Source organism: Tetrao urogallus (genome assembly GCF_951394365.1).
Source record: "Tetrao urogallus genome assembly, chromosome: 9".
NCBI lineage: Eukaryota > Metazoa > Chordata > Aves > Galliformes > Phasianidae > Tetrao > Tetrao urogallus.
In genome coordinates, this window is record NC_136822.1 from 2,983,016 (window position 1) to 3,006,707 (window position 23,692).

The 23,692-nt window shown below is 42.8% G+C and overlaps 1 protein-coding gene across 1 annotated transcript in view; it reads left to right on the forward strand.

The window, feature by feature from the left end:
• VPS8 (VPS8 subunit of CORVET complex) overlaps positions 1–23,692 on the forward strand; it is a gene marked incomplete at both ends in the record, with an annotated part of 62,294 nt that overhangs the window by 24,546 nt on the left and 14,056 nt on the right. Inside the window, 16 exons of the mRNA XM_079539709.1 lie at positions 429–501; positions 2,266–2,385; positions 2,981–3,052; positions 5,618–5,737; positions 7,234–7,290; positions 7,703–7,785; positions 8,853–8,937; positions 9,882–9,980; positions 12,739–12,828; positions 13,268–13,314; positions 17,834–17,975; positions 18,577–18,666; positions 19,122–19,164; positions 19,925–20,028; positions 20,987–21,065; positions 21,813–21,895. Of these exons, the coding sequence (XP_079395835.1) occupies positions 429–501; positions 2,266–2,385; positions 2,981–3,052; positions 5,618–5,737; positions 7,234–7,290; positions 7,703–7,785; positions 8,853–8,937; positions 9,882–9,980; positions 12,739–12,828; positions 13,268–13,314; positions 17,834–17,975; positions 18,577–18,666; positions 19,122–19,164; positions 19,925–20,028; positions 20,987–21,065; positions 21,813–21,895 (1,387 nt within the window). The remainder of the gene's footprint in view (positions 1–428; positions 502–2,265; positions 2,386–2,980; positions 3,053–5,617; positions 5,738–7,233; positions 7,291–7,702; positions 7,786–8,852; positions 8,938–9,881; positions 9,981–12,738; positions 12,829–13,267; positions 13,315–17,833; positions 17,976–18,576; positions 18,667–19,121; positions 19,165–19,924; positions 20,029–20,986; positions 21,066–21,812; positions 21,896–23,692) is intronic.

Genomic DNA, 23,692 nt, shown 5'->3' on the forward strand with positions numbered 1-23,692 from the left:
ATAGCTGTGCTTACTGTATTGCTTGTGATTTGCTGGAAGTCATTCTGAAGTGGCCCAGTAGTGATTAATTAATGAGTTCCTTTTTCTGGAATCTATCCGAGTTCATGAACTTTTGATTCTGGATTATTGCTGCATCCAAAAATGCAAAAGAGATTGCTTTTTTGGGGGGGGAAATCCTGAGATACCACTGTTGTGTTCCTGCTGTGCTATGACAGACTTTGGATAGAAATTCATGCGTGCAAATCTTGTGTATTTGCAGCCATCCTGTCTGCAATACTTGCTCTCATGATACACAAAATAAATTTAAGAGCATCCTGAAAACGGCATCGGGAAATTAAATGTTTTTTTCAGTCTGTTTAATGTTAAGAGTTAACTTAAAAGCAAACAGCCAACCAACCCACACAAACCTTTCCCTTTGTTTCCTATAGCTGCTGCTTGGCAGGCCGTGCGTATCCGTTGGGTGATATTCCTGAAGATCTGGTACCTCTGGTTAAAAATCAGGTGAGTAACCTTCTGGAAGGGTACTCTATCACGTGAGAATTTAGAAAAGAAAGCATGTGTCTTATTTCTGAGTTTCTGATGGAAAGCAATTATTAATCTGATGTCTGATAATGGTTTTGTCACAGAGTGCACCTGGCTGGAATCACAGTTAATGTGTACGAGAAGTATGACAAGATGTGCAGGTTGCGTGCTGTGAAAGTTGGCATAGTGACTGCCAAGTAAATCTCCTTTCCTTATTTCCATCAGAGCCTTCAAGCCAGCTATTTCTTTCTCTTTAAGCTGTGCCTGAATCTTGGCCCAAGGCAAAGCTTAACTCCTTTGGATCCCCAAGAGTTTATTGAGGTGGAAGATGCCTTTGATCACCATTTTGTGCTCATAAGAATATCTTTCCTTAATTCTTGGTTAATTTTGCTAGTAAAATAGTTTTCTTTTTGGCACATAGTATTTCATTGTAATTTCAGAGCTTTAAGAAGAGGTAGTGCTTTCTTTTTGGCACTTCCTTTCTTCAGCATAGCAGAAAAGGTAGATGCTTTTGTTGCTAAACTAGGGCTTCTAGATGTATGTATGTGGTAGCTCTGGGCTGCTGCAAACCCTTTCCTCACAGTTTGCCAGCCATGCTGCTTCCTTTTGTCAGAGGAGCACTGGGCTGTTGCCCTCTCCCATGGCCTTATTTAATTGTCTCCTGCACACTCTCTAGACCTGGCACAGCAACAACTGTGGCTGGAGGTCTGAGAAGCAGAAGCATAACCAGCAACAGTAACACTGGGGAGGAGCCATCAGTGTCTCCTTGTTATAATCTCTGACAATGGCCCTAAGAGTCTTACTTAAGTAACATCTTCTGTCTCAATTCTTAAATCCAGCACTTTAGCTACATTATTTTTATTAGATGGTTTTCTTACTAGTTCCTAGCTGGCAGGAAGGTACCAGGTTCAAGGAGACCAAGTTATACAGGGAAGGCTGTAGTTCTGAAAGTCAAGCTGCTAATTCCTTCTAGCTTCTCTGTCACCATGCTATCAAGGAAGTTAACTCAGAACAGGAATGAATGAGAAAATGAGACATTTCCTGGGGGGGGGGCATTTTTACTGTCCTAGGAAAGCATATTGCCTGTCAGTTCCCTGTGGGATCCTGGTGTGTACCTTAACACATGATGACAGATGTGGCCACTCCGCAGCCTTTCTGCTGGCAGGCAGATCTGCTAGGAGCTTTGACCAGTGCAGGACTGGGACAGCTGGAGCTGTTGCTGTTTGTTGCCTTGGAAAGGACTGGACACCTCTATCAGTGGCTAGATAAAGGCAGTTACTTTCATTTTTGAAAGGCATACTCAACTTTCTGAGTTAGGAAGTCAGCAAAGGAGTTGGACAACACTTGTGTCAGTTTTTGCAGCCCCTCAAAGTGAGGGGGCACACTGGTTGGCTCTTCCCAAAGGAACTGCTGATGAGGGGAGCTGTGCCCTGCTTAAGGAGCAGTTGCACAGCTGCTGAGGAGAGCTGCCAGCATGAGCAGGCAGTTAATCTGACTTCAGACAATTCAGTCTGCGAGAATGAGCCTTAATTTTTAAGATGTTGGTTGGTAAGTTGGGTGGTGAGCCTAAGGAAGGGCTTTTTTCTCCTCCTAACAAGTGTCAGGAAAAGCACAGTGATGGACTGCTAATGTATTTTAAAGCTTAAGTGCAAAGCAAGAGGTGATGCTGCTTTCCAATGTGCTTTGCAATATCACTTATCTGAAATCCATAGGAAACCTGCTACGTGTGAATCTTCATTGCAGATCTTTGAGTTTCTCATCCGGTTGCACTCAGCAGAGGGATCTGTGGATGAGGAGGTCTACCCTCACATTCGTACCTTGCTGCACTTTGACACTCGGGAATTCCTTAATGTTCTTGCTTTGGTAAGAGACCACTGATTTCTTCCAGGAGAACAGCACAGCACTCATTCTTTTCTTATCTGTGCTGTGGTTGCATGATCTGCAAGATTCTGTTAAACAGAAGTTTATGTTTTAGCTAAACCAATAGCTACTGGCTTGATGCAGGAACAGTTTTGATGTGCATTCTGTATCAGAGGAGATCATAACAGTCCTTTATGTCCTTAAGTATACATTGATGAACATCTGATGTTGTATAGTGAGCACTCTGGAAGCAGAGGCCATCTTAAGCATAGATAAAAAAGGAGTAATATATTTCTAAATTCCATTGTAGTACTGACATCTTTCTCCATTATTAAAGCTTTGGCTTTCTTTCCAAGTTTCTTGAATTTCCTCTCTCTATTTGGGCCTGTTAATTTGGTTAAGTGTGTAAGAACTGTTGTAGTAGTTACAAAAAGGCAAGTTGTGTCTTGGAACCTGCTGCTTAGGTAGCATGCACATAAGGGGCTTAAAAGCATTGTCAGCTTTGCAATGTGGCTGCTGCTTCATGATGGCTTACATTTCTGGGGCTACCAGTGGACAGCATTCCTAAGATGATGTCGGTGTTTTTCACCTCATGCAGACTTTTGAAGACTTCAAGAATGACAAGCAAGCTGTGGAATATCAACAGCGCATTGTGGACATACTTCTGAAAGTGAGTGTGCCTAAAAATTAACCTGTGCTTACGTCTGACTGATGATATTTAACTGTGCAATAAAGCCTGTAACGTAGATGAGGGCTTTCCAGTCCCACAGGGGGTGACACCACTGAGGAAGTGGGCATGGATTCACCATGGCCAAGGCTTGTTGGTTGTATGTTTCAGAGTGAAGCTACGTGACATTAAATGTGACAGAGAGGGCTCCATCCTATCTGTGATTACACCTGGGCTGTGTTCTGTTGTTAGGATCCTTTCTGCACTGCTGAGTTAATTTATATCTGCTTCTCATTTGATTCCACTCCCTCCTTCTGTCTGAGCAGAAAAGCTGTCCCAGGAACCTTGTGCTTGGCAGGATGCCACTGCTCTTCTGATAAAACCCTGCTCCCTTGTCTGTGCGTGCTGTTTGGGATGTAACATGTTCAGAATGACAGGCCTATCTTTAGGAGATGGGAGAGAAGGGGAATGTCAGAGTTATCAGGCTGGTGCTGTAGAAATCACTTGTCATCTGCAGACTGTGTTCCTTAACAATGTTCTCATTAAAAGCTATTGCTGCCAAATGCCATTTGGTTTTCCATTCAGAGCTGTCAGCATTAATAATGAGTAATTCCACTTGGAAGCTGTTTATGTATAAACATATCATAAGCAGTGTTTCCCTGTTGCTGTCATCGTTGATAGATGAAAGCAAGGGCAGCAATGAGTGAATTCAGTGACAGAGCTGCATTGGGTGACCTGAGAAATGCCTATGTGGGGGACCTTCAGTGAGCCCTGCTGAGTTGGGTGCTGCCATAGGGATGTTAGCTCTGTGCTGGGTTAGCCCCGCTGGTGTTGGTAGCTGCTGTCAGCAGGAGGTGGCACACTGCAGCTGTCTTCTGGACTTACTGTGGGATGTGTTTCTGCAGCATGATGCAGGCTATGAGAAGTTGTTTATAAGTACTTTGTGCTGCTGGGCACATCACAGATGGGTTTTGTCCTCTTGCAGCAGAGCCCAGCGCTGCTTCTTGGGAGGCAAAGGAGGGCAGTTGATGGGAAGTGCTGCAGGATGAGATGCACCTGCAGACAAACACCTTGGCGTTACAAGAACTCAGTCTCCCTTTGTCTGGAATCTGCTCTCCTTCTGAATAAAGACTTGAAAAATCTTAGGACTTTTGATGTAAAACATTTGTCATTGGCAAAGAAAGCACTCAGGAATCATTTGGATAACACAGATATAGCAGGCATCAAATGTCATCTTTCAAAATGCCCAGGTGTTTGGCCTGCAGCTTTGGTGAGGTTTCCATATCAGAGCTCTGGTGGTTTCACCTTCCCAAGGACTGGTGAGGATCCAGCCTGTGAAAAACAAATCCAAAACAAATAAAATAATCCTGTTTTTTTTTTTTTTTTCTGGTCAGCCATATTTTTAGTGCCGTTAGCTGATGTCATTCTTACTAAGCTCCTACATAAAATAGACTTTTTATTTTAAAGCAGAAAATTGAAATTAAAAAGAAGTGATAGCGTTTCAAACAGAGCTGGACTGAATTCCTTAACGTATCTAAACTGTCTGCCTCCATCTGTGTAAGGTAACCATTAGCATCTCATGGGATCTGCAACTCTGAGTCACTTGGAGAAAGCAGCTGCACGTCCCAGGCATACACTGAATGAGGTTATGAAGTGTGAAATGCTGTCTGTAGGCTTTGTTTAGAGCACCTTGCAGATGTTAGTGACAGAGTGGTTCAGGTGATGGATTTCCTTCCAGCTAAATGCCCTGTTCTTAGAGGGGAGACTTTCCAAAGAGAGGCATTTCACCTTCCCTTGGTGTTTGAGGGGCTTTTCCTTTTGCAGGAGAGAGGTACCAAGTGTCGTGCCTTTCCATATGCCAGTCAGGTGATGAGCACTCTGCTTGTCTCAGACTGTTTTTGTGGCAGCTGTTTTGATACCCAGGCTTTCTGTAGTTTCAAGCTAAGTTAGCACAGCCACAAGTTTCTCAAAACATTGGTTGACTAACAATTCAATGTGAGAAAAGGCAATTTTCTCCAAGCCCACACTTGTCATTGAGTCATTTGATCACTTCTGCGTACCACAGCTGAAGTGGTAAATGCCTGAGGTTTAAAGTCAAATGCATTTTTTTCTCCTATAATTATTTATTTTGTCTTTTCTCTGTGTGTGACATTTCTCTGTCCCAAAGCTCAGTCGCACATGCAGTGATTAGCACAGACTGAAGAAATGGAGGTAGATGTGAGTTTCCTCAATGCTGTTTGGAGCACCTTCACACCCCAAAATTTAGGGGCATGCGAGAATTCTTCCCTTCAATGCTGGACAAAGAGGTTGAGCCTCTTCAGCATTGGGGTAGAGATGTTTCAGCAAGGATGCTGCCTGTATCTTCAGGCCACATGCAGTTGGATATTGTGGAAGGTAGATTGCTTGTTGGGCTCTAGTCTGGACTAGCAGCAGGAGACTGTATGGGTATCTCAGGCAGGAGGAGGCTGTGCAGTGCTTTCTTGTTGCAGGGTTGTAATTAGTTTCCTATAGGCAACTGCAGATTCAATTGCTTTTCTGTTTCTCTCTTTACTCTTTAATTATTCTTAGGTCATGGTAGAGAATTCTGACTTCACCCCGTCGCAAGTTGGCTGTCTCTTTACTTTCCTTGCCCGTCAGCTGGCCAAGCCCAACAACACACTGTTTGTGAACAGAACACTTTTTGATCAGGTAAGTGATAGCAGAAAAAATTCTCAAGAGGATCCAACCGCACAGAAAGTGCGCCTGGTGCTGCAGACTGAGGCAATTCTGGGGCATTACAAAGCAGGTAGAGGTAGCATCCTGCTGGGACTTTGTAGTTTCAAAGAAACAGAGTCGTAGAGACCACTGAAGCACAGTAAGCTGTGTATTCCAGCCTGCTGCTGGAACCGAGTGTGAAATAGGTCAGGTTGCAGGAGATGGAATTAGTGTAGCCTCCGCTCTTCTCCATGGGGTGGCAGATTTCTGTGGTCAGTAGCATGTCAAAAAACAAACCCTGCAAGGACAGGAGCTAATCTGTTTGTTTTAAGCCCCAGCGATTGTTTTATGACTCTGTTGTCACTAGTTCCACATAGGAAGATTATCAGTGTGAGGAAATAAAGAACACCAACTGAAATGACACTCCTGAACTTATAGAGCTGTTGTATATGTTTTTATCTGGCAGTTTCTAGTTTCTTTGGCCACCATCCTTCTTTGCTGTTTGGAACAAGCTGAAAGGCATCAGTGTATGACTGAAGCTTGCACAGATTAAGTTTATATTAGAAATTGTTTGGACTGATAAGGAGGTTTTAATAGCTACAGCAATTTTGCTTCAGATGCATACGGATATGTGAACACTGATAAGTAATGGTTTAGAAAACAGAATCATTTAGGTTAGAAAAGGCCCATGAGATCATTGAGTCAACTGTCATCGAACGCTACCCATTCCACCACTGAACCACATCCCCGAGCACTACATCACTTAAGTGCCTCCAGGGGTGGTGACTCTGCCACTTCCCTGGGCAGCCTGTTCCAATGCCACTCTTTCCATGAAGAAGTTCTTCCTGACATCTAACCCAAACCTCCCCTGCTGTAACCCGAAGCCCCTTCGTCATAATTTAAGACCACACAAAAGGTTTATGAAGTTTAAATAGACTCGGGTATTGATACATGTTAATTGCATGAATTATGTGATTTTCCTGGGTTTTGGGAGAGATGGCACAGTCCAGGAGAGAAGTCAGAAGGCTTGGAGTAGTGGTTGCAGCTGTTTTGTGTATAGTCCAGAGAAGAACCATGTGGTCACCTGAATTTTTTATATTCCCTGAATTACCAAAGGCTGGCCCTAGATCCAGGTGCATGGTCATGATTTTCCCTCCTGTGATGTCCTTCAGCAATCTTAAGTGTCCTTAGTTATAGAATCAAGTAGAGAGTACCTCACAGATGAATACTTGTAAATTCAAATTGTACCATTCTGTTCCGATTTGCTGTTTCCAGTGTTGGTGCTCACAAATCTGCTGGACGCTCGTGCATCTTGATGATCAGCAGATTACCTGCATGGTTTGGCTAGCTGCCTCCTTTGAGTGCACCCAAAACCATTCTGGAATTTAGGACATGTGTTTGTTAGTATACTTGTGCTACAGAAAAAATTCACAGGCTAACATCTATGGCAACTAGACCTAATTCTTGCTAACTTCTACATCTTCACACAGGTCCTTGAATTTCTTTGCAGTCCGGATGATGACTCCCGGCATTCAGAGAGGCAGCAGGTAATGGCCCTCAAGGAAACATTTCTGTAAGCCATACATATGTCCAGGCTGTAGGGCAGAGTTTGGCCTCGGTGGGCATGGATGCTGGCTGATGGCCATAGTGAAGGTTGTATGCCAAAGCAGTTAGCTAGTATAAGAGTGATGACCTGAAGGGCTGTACAGAGCAGGACTGATAGAGGATTCTTCCCCAGCATTGTCTTCAAGAGAGGTTTGGCAGCAGTAAGATCAGAGACAGAACAGTTTTATGTAAATGCATAACCTTCGTAGCTAATGGGACAATCAGTTACAAATAAATTGTAAAACAAGCTGTGTGCTGATAACAAAGTTTAGTGGAACAGGAGCAATGTACTTTTGAATGGCGCTGGCTGTTCAGTTCAGCTGCAGTGCAAATAACTGCTCTTCCTGTCTGCAGGTCCTGTTAGAACTGCTGCAGGCAGGAGGGATAGTGCAGTTTGAAGAGAGCCGTCACATCCAAATGGCAGAAAAAGCTGAATTGTAAGTTGCTGGGTGCAGTATATAAATGCTATCTCTAAAACTCCTCTAGCCTTTTTTCCACGTCTTGTTTCTCCTTCACAGCTTTGTTTAGGATTGTTTTCCCTATGCGTCCGCATATGCTTCATTTAGTATGTTCACGTTTATCTGTCCCTGTCTCTTTTCTAACTCACTGGGTGTGCTTGCTCCATCATATCTTAACAGTGCTTTCTGTTAGACCTGTGAGAACCTTTCAGCATGAAACTCTGGGGCTTGATACGTTTTGGCACTTCCTATCCTAGAGCCCAGACTGTGCTCAAACCTATAGTTGTCTGTTTGAATACCACTGACAGATGGAGATGACTCGCCGGGGTGAGGCCCACAGGTGGATTTTAAAAGCATGCAAGGGTCTGGAGCCACCCCCATGGTACTTGTTATAGAATTGAGTAGGAGAGACAAAACTCAGTGTCTGGGAAGGCTGAAAATTACCACCATCTCCTTTAGCTGCTTTATCCTTTCAGAAAGCGTCTTTTATGCCTGAACAGAGTCAGCCAGGGAAAGCATCTTCATCCAAGCCTTCAGTTTGGATATTATGTGAGTTAATTCACCATACTATGAAGAACCAGAGGGGTAGATAATGGTAGGACGTGCCTTGCCTGTTCTCTTGTCCAAGTGGAGTGACTACGTCATGTTTTTCAGCCCTGATAGGGCTCAGAAACGCATTGCTAGCACCTGAAAATCAGAACCACAATCAGTTGGATCACTGAATATCAATTTTGTTTTTCCTTGCTTGTGGGAGCCCCAGAGACCAGCTCTGCTATTTCTGTTGGAGCTAAAGCATGAAGCTATTTAGCAGAACCTTCATGCTTTTTGCTTCTGTTGCACCTGTTTTCATCCCATCTCTTCCTGACTCAAAATATTAAAGGTGTTTATTAAAAGCTGAAACTCAAGGTGTTGGAACACATTACTGAGTCATGTTTATTTCTTCAAATTAGTGTTGTGCATTAGCCTAGCTTAGAGCTGACTGTGTTATAGAAAAGCAAGATGATCTAAGAACAGCAGAGCCAGTGAAACCTGATTTCTCATTTCAGCTATCAGATTTGTGAGTTCATGTATGAACGAGAGCTTCGCTACGACAAAATCATTGACTGCTACCTGCGTGATCCAGTGAGAAAGGTGAGTGAGTAAACTTCTCCTTTCTTCTCCATAGCTGGCAGCCTGTCCTGCTGGCAGGAGTGTGTATGTGAGTACAGCAGCCCTGCTGTCTTGTAGTTCTGTCTCAAAACATACCTTCCTGTACTGCTGAGTTTTCTTATAGTCAAGGCTTCTGTACTTGTGGGCATGTGTTGGAGAGGAGTTGACTTCTTTTTTTTTTTTTAAGCTTCAGAGCTTTTGGTTTCCCTTTCAATTTTAGTCAGTGCCAATACGTAGAACTCAAATGCTGATTGTGATTTATTGCAAAAGCTGCTAAAGGCAATGCTTTTTTTGTCATTAGTCCCCTCTTTTTGCTTATTAGTTGTCTATTACTGCAAATCCACTGCAGTTTTTTCAGATATTCTTTTCCCTACTACCATCAAAAGTTTTGGGCAGAGTCTGGCAAATGTGATCTCACCAGCTCCATGTGAATGTGCTGGAGGTTGTGTGGGTGAAGCAGTAGAGAGAGGTTATGGTAGTGAGGTGGTCTAAAGATGTGGTGCAGCAGAGTATCTGAGCTGAGTACTGTGTAGGAGGACCTGGGGGAGAGGCAAATATCAAAGAAGAATTTGGGCATTCACTGGGAAAACTGTACCACCCTCTGGTAGAGGAAACTTTTCTCTGCCTATACTTTCAGCTGAGGGTTGATGTCCTGTGCTTTTTCCTTGTGAGCAGAGGTAGTCATCTACAATGATAAAGGAACACTTTCACCTTATTTTTTTAACACTTTTAGTGTCATTCTCTGTTCTGTTTCTCTTGGCTTTTATTTTATTTTATTTTATTTTACTCCTGGCAGCTTTTCAGGACGCTTCTGACTTGCTTAATAAGAGAGTACTAGCCCTAAGGTCATCCTCAGATAGTTAACAACATTACTGTTACCAGCATAGAAAAGCATACTGTACCACTGATGGTTTTATGCTTTACAGGAAGAAGTTTTCAACTATATTCACAACATCCTGTCCATGCCTGGCTACAGTGCTGACGAAAAGCAGGCAGTGTGGCAGAAAGCTTTGGAACATGTAGAGGTACAGTCTATCTTACACCCATGATACCTGAGCTCCTGTTAACTTGCTGGCTCTGCCTGGTGCTGCTCTGTTAGCAGAAGTGTTTTGTGGCTTGAACAAAACGATTAGCTCTCACTTTAAGATGCTTGTGTGGTTTAGTAGCGTCATAATGTAAATGCACCTCTTAAATTCAGACTGGGTTCCTTGGTTCCCTGGTTTCAGGTATTGCTTTTTGGAGGATGGGACTGTATCAGGAGATGATGGCTTGTAAGTGCTGTGTGACAGGGAGGTGATCCTCATTTAGGTGTTGTATCTCCTGAATGTGCAGCAGCAGTGAGCTCAGGACATTGGTACTGCTGACTTCACAATCTGTGGGATCAGATTTATCATGTTACAGTGATGACAGCATTCAACCTCAATATCCTGGCAATTCTAACCTATAGGAAAATGGGGTCACAGCTTCTGCTGTAAAATGCAGACTATTACTAGACTTTATCTATCTAATAACTTTTCCTATCTCTTCAGTTTTCCTTTGCTTCAGGAGGTGGAGATGTCTGAAATAATTTCCCAGAGAGTAGGCAGGGGGAATCCATTATAACTCCAGTAGTTATAAGCTGGTGTCAGTCTCCTCCAGGGTGATCTGGAGGTGAGCCAGGAAAATAACTGTCTGTGAAGCAAGCAGGCATGCAGTTCCCCAGACCATGTAGCTGAAAGTGGTTACAGAATTCTGCATCACTCATGGAGAGCAGAAAAGTACCAGGTACCACTTGAAAGTACAGAATACTTTTAGTCTCTACCAGCACCTGGAAGTAGTCTGCTCTCCAGATGCACTTCCAGATCCCGTGGAGCATGGTGGTGGTGATAATGCTGTGGAAGGCTGACATGCTGTTGTCTTGTTAAAGCAACTGGTTCCATGCTGGGCTTTCTAGGTTGAGCAAGCTGCTGTCCACCGTGCTGCTTTCTTGTGATTGCTTTGTTTTTCTCTCCTGCTGAGTGCCTGTGTATCTGCTTGTATTGGTATATATGGCACACATTGCTCGGCTTAGTGACTGAGCTTCCCATTCCCTGTGCTCTTTGTATCTTTCTTTCAGAAATATGCTGGACAGATAACCTTTTCTGCAGGTCACCTTTGTTGGGTGCTGCAGCTGGAATCACCTCCCTCTTTGACAACTTCCTTTTTCAGGGATTGGTGAACAGTATCTGCAATTTCATGGGGGCTGAGGGCTTTGTTCTTCTCCAGTGTGTTGGTTCTGTTCTCAAACATTCAAAAGGCTTATAATAGTGAGTTTTATGAGGACATTATAATTTACTAGAATTGCAGTGATTTTAGGTCTTCAAACAACCGTCCTTTCATCTGCTGAGGTATCAAAGCAGGAAAGCAATCTCTTCAGCTGAAACTAGAAGCCTCTAGAGAGGCTTTCCTGTTACTGCTTCTTTCCTGCTGGTTGTATAATAGAGAGCTTCTGATAGATGTTTTTTTCTTTTCTCCATCATCCCACCTAGCTGTTGGTCCTTGATGTCCGTCTTCAAAATGAAGCCTAAGACCTTTCTTTAATCATGTTATTTTGGTGGTGCTTCCTGTCCTTGGGCACACGTGACCTGTGTCAGTACTGCCTTGTCAAGAAGTGGCATGTTCACAAATGGTTAAAGCTGGGAGACACACAGATCCAAGAGCTGCAGGAAGGCTGGGCCACTGCACACCATCCTGGCAGTGCTGTGTTCAGCAGGCCTGGGAATTCCCAGCAAAAGTTTCTGCAGAGAGAAACAAATGAGGACCATCATACTAAGTCTGCATTTCTGCATCCCTCTGATTGCCTTGCTCTGATGTTAAGGTCTTCTGGGTCACACACCATGGAACTGCTTTACGTACAATACAGAAGACAGATTTTGTGGTGAAAGCCTCACAAAATGCTGTTTCTATGATATGCTAGGTTTAATCCTCCAGTCTGGAAAAGTAGTAACACCATTATAACTTGCTTTCCTCTCTTTATTGTGGTCTGCTGCCCCCAAACTCAGTGAATGCCAGCTGCTATGTCTGTCTGGAGACCAAGCTACTGATGAGTAACTTCAGTTTTTTTTTTCTTCAAAATGTATGCTTATGGATGTTTTCTTTCTTTATCACATTTCCAATTGTTTTTGTTTATTTGTAGGCTTAGCAGGATTTTTTGTCAAGTACCCAATAGTGGTTGGAAGCAGTTGCTTCTCATATGGAAGCACTGGGAGTGAAAACTCATGTTCTGTGTAGTGTAAACTGGTATTATAGGAAGACTTTTGGGTCAGGCTTGGCAGGAGGCAAACCCACAAGCATCTTAAAGATTTTTTTTCTTATTACTCCATAAAGAAATTTTATATTTTTTTTTTCTGTGTCTGAACAGATATCAGAGGAATTAAGTTATGGGAAGTCTGCAGTTAAACTTCTGATTTCAGTTCAAGCCTCTTAAACACTAAGAAATGTCCTAGAGTCAACTGATGGCTTTGTTTCCTTTCTGTTGCTGGAACTCTTCCCAGCTGGTACTAGCTGGTCTTCTTGGCATGAAGTAAAGCACAGCTTTCAAAAAACTTGATGAAATCATTCCCTCAAGCAAGAGCTGAGATGGCTTTTACATGCCACCCTTCTAGTTTTTTTTCATAACCATTTTTTGTGTGATAGTACTCGTTATTTTACAGCTTTCAGCTTTCATCTAGAGAAAGATGCTGTTACAGTATGAATGATCTTGGTGATTCTGCATAATTACATTATCTATAAAGGTAATGATTTTTACTGTTTCCCACTCCAAAGGAGTTATTGCTACTCAGCCCATGTAAAGCAGCTGACTTGGTGGCCATCCACTTCACTGAGCAGATTGAGAGCATCATTGCAAACCTTCAGGTACAGTGTCAAAACTCATTAATGTTGGCACTTGTTCACAGTGAGGTTGCTGTTCTTGTAAGAAATGGTGGCTGGGAGTAATGGCTAGTTGGTGCTGTGTCATAAATGGGGAAAAAATAGCTTGGTAGGTACTTTGCTGCAGGAATTACTTCAGATGGATTACTGCACCTGCTTGTAAAGTTCTGACCATAAAAGCTTATGATCTCTGTGTTGCTGTTTGCATCACTTGATAATGCAGTTTCCAGTTCTGAATGCAGTATGGCTTGTGTTCACAGATCAGCAAATATTTTTGAAGAGTTACTCAAGGCAAATGTCTAAAGGCACCAACCATGAATCATGAAAGTAGTTCAGGAATCACTACTTTTTAGCTATAAAGTAATTTCAAGTACTTCAAGTTATTACTTGAAGTAATAACACTCTGTCTCCTCCTGTTGTACAGGACCAGTTTTTACTCTTCCAATTTCTAAGGAGTCTGCTTGATCCGAGGTATGTAAGCAAATCTGACCTTTTGCAAACTACATGGCTTAAAACATTTTTATGTGGCACGGTGTGTCAGTATACAGTCTACACCCAGTCTGGGGGCTTAGAAAAGGTGATTTGCTCTTCAGACTGCCCAAAGGTGAGAAGGGTAGCACAGAAATAAGTGCTCTAGGGATGATCTTAAAGCAGAGCCCACGCCTGCCTTCCTAACTGGGAAGCAACGTGGGTTCCAATAAATGCAATGTAATATCTCCCCCACGTCGGGGGGGAGTAGGCATTGCCCTAACAGTTTCTTTGGGAAGCCTGTGAAATGGTTCCCCTGTGACTGAGCTGACATTTCTGTTCTCATGCACCCACTGGTTTGATTGCTTGACCAAGCTGCCCAGATTTCACATACGCAGAAATGTTTTGATCTATTGACAGTTTGCATTTCTGTCATCTCAGAATTCCTGCCACGTCTCATTGAAAGCTTTTAACTAGTTACTTGTTCCATCTGCTCCTGCTCTTTCAGCATTTCAGCACTGAACGTTCTCGTTGAATCAGTTTCAAATGCTTCAAGACCTCGATGTTATACATTTATTTTGTAAGACATTCATCTATGCACATATCCGATAGCAATTGTTAATGCTATTAAAGGAGAGATCCCACTTTGTCAATTAGCTACAAATTAATTATGCTTTATGAAGAGGAGGAGTTGGAAAAGGTAATGTATTTAGATATTAGGTACAGTGTCGATGTTGGAGTACAGATGCATGTTTTAGATGATGAGTTTGGATTTTCCTTAAGTTCTACCATTGTCTTTGGATGGAAGGGATGAACTCCCATACCTTGTGTGGTTCTTCAGAGTCAAAAAAAAAAAAGTAATCTGTTTGCTGAGAAATATTTCATTTGGGTTTTATAGGAGACAAACAGAATGGTTTAGATTAAACAACAGCAACAAAATTAAGCAAAGGAGGTACCCAGCTGGATGCTAACTGGGATAGTGAGCATCAGCTTGGGTTGGTTGTGCTGTGATACCACTTGCAGCAAGCAAGGCCCAGTGCAGGCAGTAGTTAAATTGTCTTGTCACCTTCTGCATGATCCCCAAATGATAAATGCATCTAGTTTAGCTCTGTTGCAGAGCTAAATACAACTGTCTTTCCTGTAGTTCTACCTATTCTAATAAGAATCAACAATCAAGCCAGTTTGGTAGGAAGCAACTTTCTGTATTTGATCTGCCAAAAGATTTTCCTACCCCAGGACTCAAAAGGCTCAGCAGACAGCCTCAGGCCCTGTGACCTGTCTCACTGTACCATTGCATCATAGCAGAATTTGTCAGCATTCTTCTTCCACCTGTGCTTTAGACTCCTCTAATTCTCTACTGCAGTGTGATGTTCTGCATCCCAAGTGACAGAGATGGCCCCGTAGTGCCTGCGATGCAGTTGTCAGGTTACTCAATAAGCAAAAGTGGGAAAGTTGCACAAAAAAAACCCCAGAATTAAATACTGTGAATTCACGTGTGACTGTAACTGACCTTAAAGAGTTCTCAATGTTTAAGCTGCTGTTATTGAGCTATGTTGCCAGTGAGAAACAGAGATGCTAGATTACTGGAGGGGCCTTTTTTTTCCTTTTTTTTTCTTATCTCTTCAGTCACATTCAAGGTTTTAAGTGTTATTTCTCAGTGCTCTGAGGTTGTCTGCTTCTAAGACAAAGAGAGCTGACCTGTACCCCAAGGGGGGAGGAGGAAACCTGACTGTGCAGGACCCAATCTGTAGATAAAGCCATACTTTGTAGGGTACTGATACCTTCAGTAGTGACTTGGTTCTTGTCACAGCATCTGTCTCCTTTCAGTCAGTCTGTGTATTTATATGCCACTTCTGAGCAAAATTTGTATTAAAATAGAGAATCAAAGAAGCTTGGATTGTCTCAGAAGCAAACTATAGCTTGATGGTACGGGGGACAAGGCGCGTCACGCTGCTGTAACGGTACTGAGTTGGTGGAATTGCAGTAGGGATTAATTTGGCCCGTTTAATTTAGCTGGAGATTTATTTTGAAGGAGCTGGGAGGGGGAAGGGAGAAAGCAGGGTTAACAGGAATTGCTCAGGGAAATTAAAACTAAATGTCCTTATGCTCGTATCGTATAAGCAGCCACAGAAAATGGAGAAAGTAGTGCATGTTATTCAGTTCATTAATCACAGCCATTGCCAGTTTCCACTTTAAACTCTTTTTTTTTTAAAAAAAAAAAAGCAATGAAGCATGTCTGTTTGCAATACAAAGTCATACATTGTACTAACATGTATTTAGCAACTCTGTTCTGGGTCTGTGAATGTATCAACAGATAGCAAAACTTGCAGGGTATAACAGAGGCTCTCCTGGCTGACAGCTAACCACAGGTCTACAAGGCTCAGCTGTGCCATGTTTTGTGAGGAATTGGTGGTGGTCTCTTCCTTTTGGAAAGGAGCACGCAGAGTGTGGCCGGGGAGCTGTTTGCCATGGGGGCATTGAAGGAGAACCTGATTGTGTTGGGCTGGGCAAGACCTGCAAGGCTCAGGACAGCAGCTTGGTTTTTAACATTACCAAAATCTGTTCCCTCACTGCTCATCTGGATTTCTCAAGTGAAATGGTTAAGGCAAAGATTGGCTTGCTCATTAAGTTACAAATACTAGGTGTCAGAGTTATTTCCATACTATAATTTTGTTCTCATACTAAAAATGTGTGGCTTGCCATTTTTCCCATTTTTGTAGACAGAAATTGCTTTAGACAAGAGCTTTTTTTTTTTTCATTTATTTCCCTCAGTCTAGTAGAAAAGAGGAGTGGAACACTTGTTGGAATGCTACAGCTTGGATACCAAGTTTTGCACAGTTGTGTCCATATTTTGGACAGCCTCTTTCCTTTTTAGACCAGTATGATTTCTAATCAAGCAGTTGACGTTGCAGTTGCACGAGGCTTCTTTTGGCTTGCTGGAGGCAGTGTTCTCCTGGTCCTTCTTGGCTGATGGGAATCCTCATAGCTCCCAGGAAGCAACAGGGTCACGTGCTATGTTCCACTTCTCCCATCACACAGCTATAGGATTGGCACATCAGTGATTATGAATTCCTGGTCAGAAGGGTAACAAAAACTTAAATGCATATCATGATCTGTTTTCTTTCTCAGAGGGAGCTTCAGAACAGGCCTGAGAGCCTTGTTGCCTAGACAGGATCAACTTCTGCTGTTCCTCTGTGTAGTCACTCTGAGATCTGCTACATGAGATTTAATCTGCAGTGGTGGGGAGCTGCTGTTCGTTTTGAAAGGCTGTACGTAGGTGCTCTGTCTGCCTCTAAGGAGGATCATCAATGTCATCCCAGTTTGGAAATCTCTGGTTTCATGTTGCTCTTTAAAAACAAGATGAGTAAAGAACACTCAGGATGCAGGGACAGCTGTGGGAACTGGACAGTTTTGCTCTATTTTCCCCACATTATAAGTTTGCTTTGTAAGCCAAGGGATTGGGAAATGTTTATTGCATGAAGCACTGCTGCTGCTGGAAAGGCTTGGGAGAAGTTCCTTTCAGAGAGAGCTTAACTGGGATCTGAGTTTTGCTTGTGGAAGTTACCTGGGCTGCAGTCAAAAGGAAAACTGCAGTCTGGCTTTCTGAGCTTGGGGCAGGCAGAGTTACCCACAGCAGTGTGGGGTCTGCATTGCTGGCCTGGCCATCGTGGCAGGAGATCAGGGAGACAGCAAGGACAGGAAACACAGCAGTGAGTGGGGACTCCACCTGCATGTGTTGATTAAGCAGATCTCACGCTGGGAAATGAGGCAGATATTTTTAGTTCCTGTTTAATACAGTTCTGTGCAGCAGCTGATTGCAAAACCCTTGAGAGCAGAGGCAGCCTTTGGCTCAGTCCTGAGCAATATGCAGGGAGTGTTCACACTTCTACAGGTGGATGCTTGCTCTGCCAATGACCCGGCACTGATCAACCAGTGTGTAGTTATGGACTCTGCAAGGGCAGTTTCTGGTCAGTTTCACAAGAAATACTGAATAAAAGTGAGGATGTTTCCCTAACAGAAGCATGAATACATTTCTCAGTGAAGTAGATAGAGAGGCCATATTCCAGTGGAAGATGCATTAAAAAGCAATAATGTGGATCAAAGAACAGCTTCAGTAACAATAAGCAAAAGGCAGTATTTCTTCAAGCGTGCTTGGGGGAGCTCTACAGGACGGACACATAGTCAGCATCTGAAAACAGCTCAGACCATAAAGCTAATCAAATAAATTAGGTGGTTTTTTGCATGTCTTTGCCATTGAGTTGCTGAAGAGATATCTGTGCTGGAACCTTTTTTCTCAGGGATCTTTAATAGTTCGACGTATGCTGAGGCATTGGTAGAATATGTTGTGGAACAAATGGAATGCCTCCTAACAGACTCTACTAGAGGAACTAGTAGAGAGGGTGTAATTTTGCTCTTACAGCCAAATTTTTTACTTCTGTATTAAGCATAAAAGACAGCACACAATTGAATTAGAAGCTCTTCTTTCCAGCCAAACTTTTGAGCTGTGCTTTTTATATTCCAGAGAAGGCATCAACCAAGACCTCCTGCACCTACCACCCCACATCACGGAGCAGTTCATCGAGCTGCTGTGTCAGCACAGCCCTGACCACGTTCTGGAGACACTGAAAGTCCTGGAGTACTGCAGGCTGGAGGAAACCATCCAGGTAGAAAAGACACATTATAAGGACACGGGGACTGGGGGAAGCGTTCACGTCAGCTCCTACCAAAGTGTTTGATCAGTTCTTCAGTATTTGGCCCCTCAAGCTGCTAAACTGCAGCACTGTTAGCTGTATTTAACATACTGATCTTGAGTTTAGTCTCAGGGCTTATAGAAAGGCTGATAGTGTACTGAATCTTCTGAGTAACTGCAGAATACAGATGGTCTGTCTTAATTCTGACTAATGCATTGAAGGTATCTGAAATAATACAAGCCAGGGTTTTTGGGTAGCAGCACTGCCAAAATTTGACTAGTGCTGGACAGTGACTATGTCTTCCCTTATGAAAATTTTGACGTATCTGTCCTTGATGTGGATTTGATAAATTTAAAGATGTAATGCTGATGGTGGCAATATAATGCAGCTTCAGAATGAGGCTGTGTAAGCAGGGGAGGGGGGCAGGGTCCTGCTGGTGCTCAGCCTGGCTGATGTGCCTGTGCAGACACATCCGCTCTGAACATGCAGCTGTCCTTTTGAGGAGTAAACAGACTCTGGCAGATATCTTAAGATAGATGTTCACTTTTTATTTGTTTGTTTATTTTTAACTTAGATAACCCAGAAATATCAGCTCCATGAAGCTTCTTCATATCTACTGGAGAAGAAGGGAGATATCCATGGTGCCTTTCTGGTTATGCTCGAGGTACAGTACTCAGGAATTCTGAATGTGGCCATTTCTGCCTGAAGTCCTGAGTGTCACAGTTTTGCCAGGCTCTTCATCAGCATGATATCCTGTGTTAAGATTTGATACTGCTGTTGCTTCCCAATTTCCCACTGCAGTCCATGTAAGAGTTTATCTTATGTCAAAAAACAGCACATTGAGTTGTGTGCAGGCTCAGCAGATCACTGTACTTTTCCAGCTTACTGTGAAAGGCTGTCTTCGAACACTGAATGGATAATAGATACTGAAATTTGGTTTTCTTAATCAAAAATAATATTCTAGCTTCTATTTTCCTTTCAATATTTAGAAAGAAACGTATACAGTGCTAGTTGTATTGGGGTGGAAAATAAAAGCAAGCCCTAGTAGCCATATCTTTTTTAAAAACACTTCCATCAATGTTCTGCAAGCTTACTGTTCTGAGATCTCTTTTGTTTCAGCGATTGCAGAGCAAGTTGCTGATGCTTACACAGGATGATGGAGGTAAGTTACCAACTTAAATTCCACTTTCTCTTAAAAAGGGATGAATGTAACAAATACAGAATGTATGTCTGACAAGTGGCATAATGAGGTCCTCTTTCAGGTTTTTGGATACTGTGGTGACATTTTCTTAACTTTTCATCATGTGGCTGTGGCAGTTATTCTGATTTCACTTCCTTCATCTGTTACTTTGATCACTTTGAGACTTGTAAACAACCAATGGGTTTTATTGTGTCTGCTCAGTTGTTCTGTTAACTCCTGATTGCAGCTGTCACTCTTAGTGCCTTACCAGAAATGTTTTCCTTGTTACAATCCATTCAGACTCATTACTGAGCCTTACCAGTCATTAGCTATGAACAGTGATGATGTTGCATATAGAAGCAACTTCTTAAAAAACAAAACAAAACAAAAAAGGCCCCTTCTCATGGAAGTAAGAATGTTCTGCCTACAAAAGACGAGCGCTTTCACTAGCCCCAGGATTCAAGGGTGCACCTAATCAAATGCAGGACTCGTATTTGTTACTTGATTGTGTCCTGAACTACAGCTGAATCTTCCATATTTGATTATCTGACAAGTCTTAACTGCTACAATACATAGGGCATCTGTTGAAGTGCAGAAAATCAGGACCTGTCTTTATAATGCAGTAGTTCACAGTAGGGAGCAGCTTTTAGTAGAACAGCAGGAGTTTATTTTGCAGAATGACTGGGAGTTAACATACCTCATCATTTCTGTAAAGGCAATCTATTTTTCACCCCACGCTTAGGTTCAGCAGAACTCCCCTTGCTCGAAAGCATTGAAGATACCCTAATGAAAACTATTGCCCTTTGCCAGAGGAATTCACACAACTTAAACCAGCAACAGCGAGAGGTAAGGAAATAAAAACCACATCACTACCTTTCCAGAGGCATTTTCTTCATGTCTCCTTCCTTTCCCCATCTATTCCATACTGGCACGTCTCAACTAGCCATTGTTTTGCTCTGCCTCGTCTTCTTGTTGCTCAGGTTATAAACCCACAAGAGAAATGTTCATTTGTAAGGGTGAAGCACAAAATAAAGCACATACCAGCAATGGAGAAGTAGATTAGACCATATCCTTTTTCCATTTTTAGCTGCAGTTGAAATTTTGGTTGGATGTTAATCAGACTCTGAAGAAAGCAAAACATCATGGCTTTTGTAACACCACATGAAGGCACTGGCATGCTTAGGTTGGAGCCATCTTCATGGTGGCAGAAAGCTGCTGATGTTACCTGCACTGTGGCTGTGGAATTCTGCTGCTCTGAATACTTCACAAATTCTGACATTAAAGTCTTTAATGATCTTTAAGGGCTGGAGACGGTACAGCTTGCCTCAGCTCTTGCAGAGAGAATTAGGCTGTGTTTTCATTTTGCTGATGTCACTGACACAGAACCTATTTTTATTTCTAATAGAGTGCTTAACATAGATAACTGAATTCAAAACTGAGAATGCTGTGTCTGAAGAGATGGCATGTCTGGAAGTCAAGCAGGGAGTAAAAGTAGATTATGTTATGTTATCACAATTCCAGGAAAGGAACAGTGAGAAAGGGAAAGAAGGAACAACAGGAACCAGAGGTGTTCTGTGCTCAGATCTCAGTCAAACAGTATCTTGGTCTATGATAGGAGCAACCTGGACTGCTTTTCTTGAGTACTTTGTGATGACTTTAATGCATTTCACTTCTGTTCCTCTGCAGACATAACCTGAGAAATGTAATTCTGTTTCTCATAACATGGAAGTGGGCTGTGATACTGGTCACACCTCATTTTTTGCTGTGTTCTTACTGTTTTTTTTCTTGCATTCAATTCTTTTAGGCCCTCTGGTTTCCCCTGCTGGAGGCTATGATGTCCCCACAGAAATTGTCTGGCTCTTCACAGTACCGATATGCTGAATGTAAGTACTTTGACTTCTTGTGACCCCAAATCTGTGTGCTGTCTTTCCTCCTCTGCTGATTGAATAGATGAAAAGTAATTCTGATACTCACTTCCTGCTCTTGCTGCTCTTGCAGTTGATGTAGCTTGTAGTGGCTGTAGCACTAAGCTCAGCAAGATCATGTGGGGAGGCTGCAGCTGTTGGGTACTTCTTGTTTTTAGCCCTGGGTGGAAGAGGGATCCTAGCACAGCCTCCTGTACTCAGCTGGCTCTGTTGAGATGGTCTCTATGAAAAACAGTGCACACAAAAGCTTTCTTGGCTCTGAGTAGGCTTGAAAATCTAATTATCCCCACCAAGAAGCTGAATTGCTGTTGTCCACACGTATCAGGTATTGGCTCATACTGTAGGGAATTGGGGAATGAAGAGGGAAAAAATGTTTCGTGCAAATGCTAATGCTAGGAAATGTTAGAGTCAGTGGGATTACAGCATGAAAAAGGGATGCAGGTTGATGCAGGATGAACAAGGGCAGTATTGCAAAGAAAGGCTGAAGATCTGAAAGCTTACTGTATGTAGGAAGCAGGAGGGGAGACACTGAGATGCTGATACTTTTGAAATGCTCAGTGCAAAATGTGTGCAAGGTAAAAAGTGATAGAACTGTTTTCATATTAGAAAAGACGAACTGAAATGAAACTCTTAATCTGAAAGATGCACCTCTTTACTCCTTGAATCCTAATGAGTGTTGGCGACTTTTCATGCATGGTGTTTCAGCCTTGAAGAGTTTGACGATGCAAGTGCTGAACAACATGGCTGCGTTTATTGCTCTTCCTTCAATCCTGCAGAGAATTCTACAGGTGAGTTTCTGAGGGGAAAAACATAACAAACAAACTTTTACCAAGCTGTGCCATTCAGTTATGGGGAAGAGCTGAACATATTCCCGATGTGGTAGCAGTTTCTGTCAGGTTATCTGATCGTCTGATTCAAAGTATTCCAGTAAACATTCAGTTGGTGAGAGTCATAAACTTGGTAGCGTGACCTGGCAGGCTTGGCAGTCTCAGGAGATGAGGGAACACACAGACTTGTGTGAAGACAACTGAGGTAATTTCTGCAAACCAAAAGAAATATTATCTCGAAGGTTGTAATTACTTTGAGACTGAAACTAGCAGTTCTGGAGGCTGCTCCAGCCACTATTAACTGCTCAGAACTACATTTGTTGAAAGTTGTTTAGCTGAAGTGCTGGGGTAGATGGTTATGAAAACACTAAATCAAAGTTCGTGGGCTTTGAAGAGGAGAGAGATCAAGACTGGGTCCTGTTAACTGATGGTACAGTACAATTTTAGGGGTATATGTTTTGGTTTTTTTTTTTGTGGCAGCAGACATCTCTGAATTGATGATTGCAGATATATTGGGTTGAATGATCATAAGCAGAGTTGTGTTGAATCGCTCAGTGGAGGAAGGAAAGAGGAGGAGGTTGGAAGGTGTTGAATTATTCTTCAGTTTCTATCACAGATAGAGAAAGAAGTGGAAAAGCTGCAGACTTCACAGGGTGAGTGCATACCTGTAGCAGCCTGTTAGTTTGATCTTGAATATTACGCACAGTCTTGGATTTTGGAGAAGGTCGTAATTAATGTCATTAGAAGAATGACATTGAAAGATGTTGTAAAAGGGTGGATAGAAAGCTTTGATCAAATAAAATAGGATTTTATCAAAGGTGGAAAGCATCAAGCAAACTGAATGTCTCTTTAGTAACATTTCATTTGGTTTTACTAGAACATTAGGTACAGTTTCCTGTGGAGTGTTATTTGATGTTTAATATAGGCAGGAAATGATCCAGAAGCTGTGAATGAAGAGGTTGGAGGTTGGCAGGGAGGCTTTCCTGGGTGGTACTGAGAATAACCAGAATGGAGAGAAAGGCAGAGCAGTGACCACTGTGAAGGTAACGCAGCAGGGAGGTGTTACTCTTTGGAGGAGGATCCCATTCTTCCTTGGCAAGACTTAGAAACTCTTGTGCAACCCTCGAATATTTCTTGCCTTTTTTCGTTTTTAGAGTCTCTCTTTTAGTAAGAAAATTCTGTATTACAGCCTCAATAGAAACTGGCATTTGTGTCCTGGAGGCGACAAAGGAATGAAGTACATTTCAGCTGTACAGTGAAATGGTTGGTGTGGAGAATCCTAGAATGGCCTGGGTTGCAAAGGAGCACAGTGCTCATCCAGTTCCAACCCCCTGCTGTGTGCAGGTCACCAACCAGCAGCCCAGGCTGCCCAGAGCCACATCCAGCCTGGCCTTGAATGCCTGCAGGGATGGGGCATCACAGCCTCCTTGGGCAACCTGTGCCAGTGCCTCACCACCCTCTGGCTGAAAAACTTCCTCCTAATACCCACCCTAAACCTCCCCTGTCTCAGTTTAACACCATTCCCCCCTGTCCTGTCACTACCCACCCTCGTAAAAGTGGAGGCACTGTTGCAAAGGATAACAGTGCCTAAGATGCTTCCTGAGATGTACTTCTGCTGGGGACAGCAATGTCCAGGGTGTTATTTAGAGCAGCATGTGCACCTCTGGTCACTGGGGTTGGAAGCATGGGGAAAAGCTGTTCCGGTTCATTCTGCTTTCCTGGTCATCCTTACAAATTCAGTCTGACAAAACAGATTAA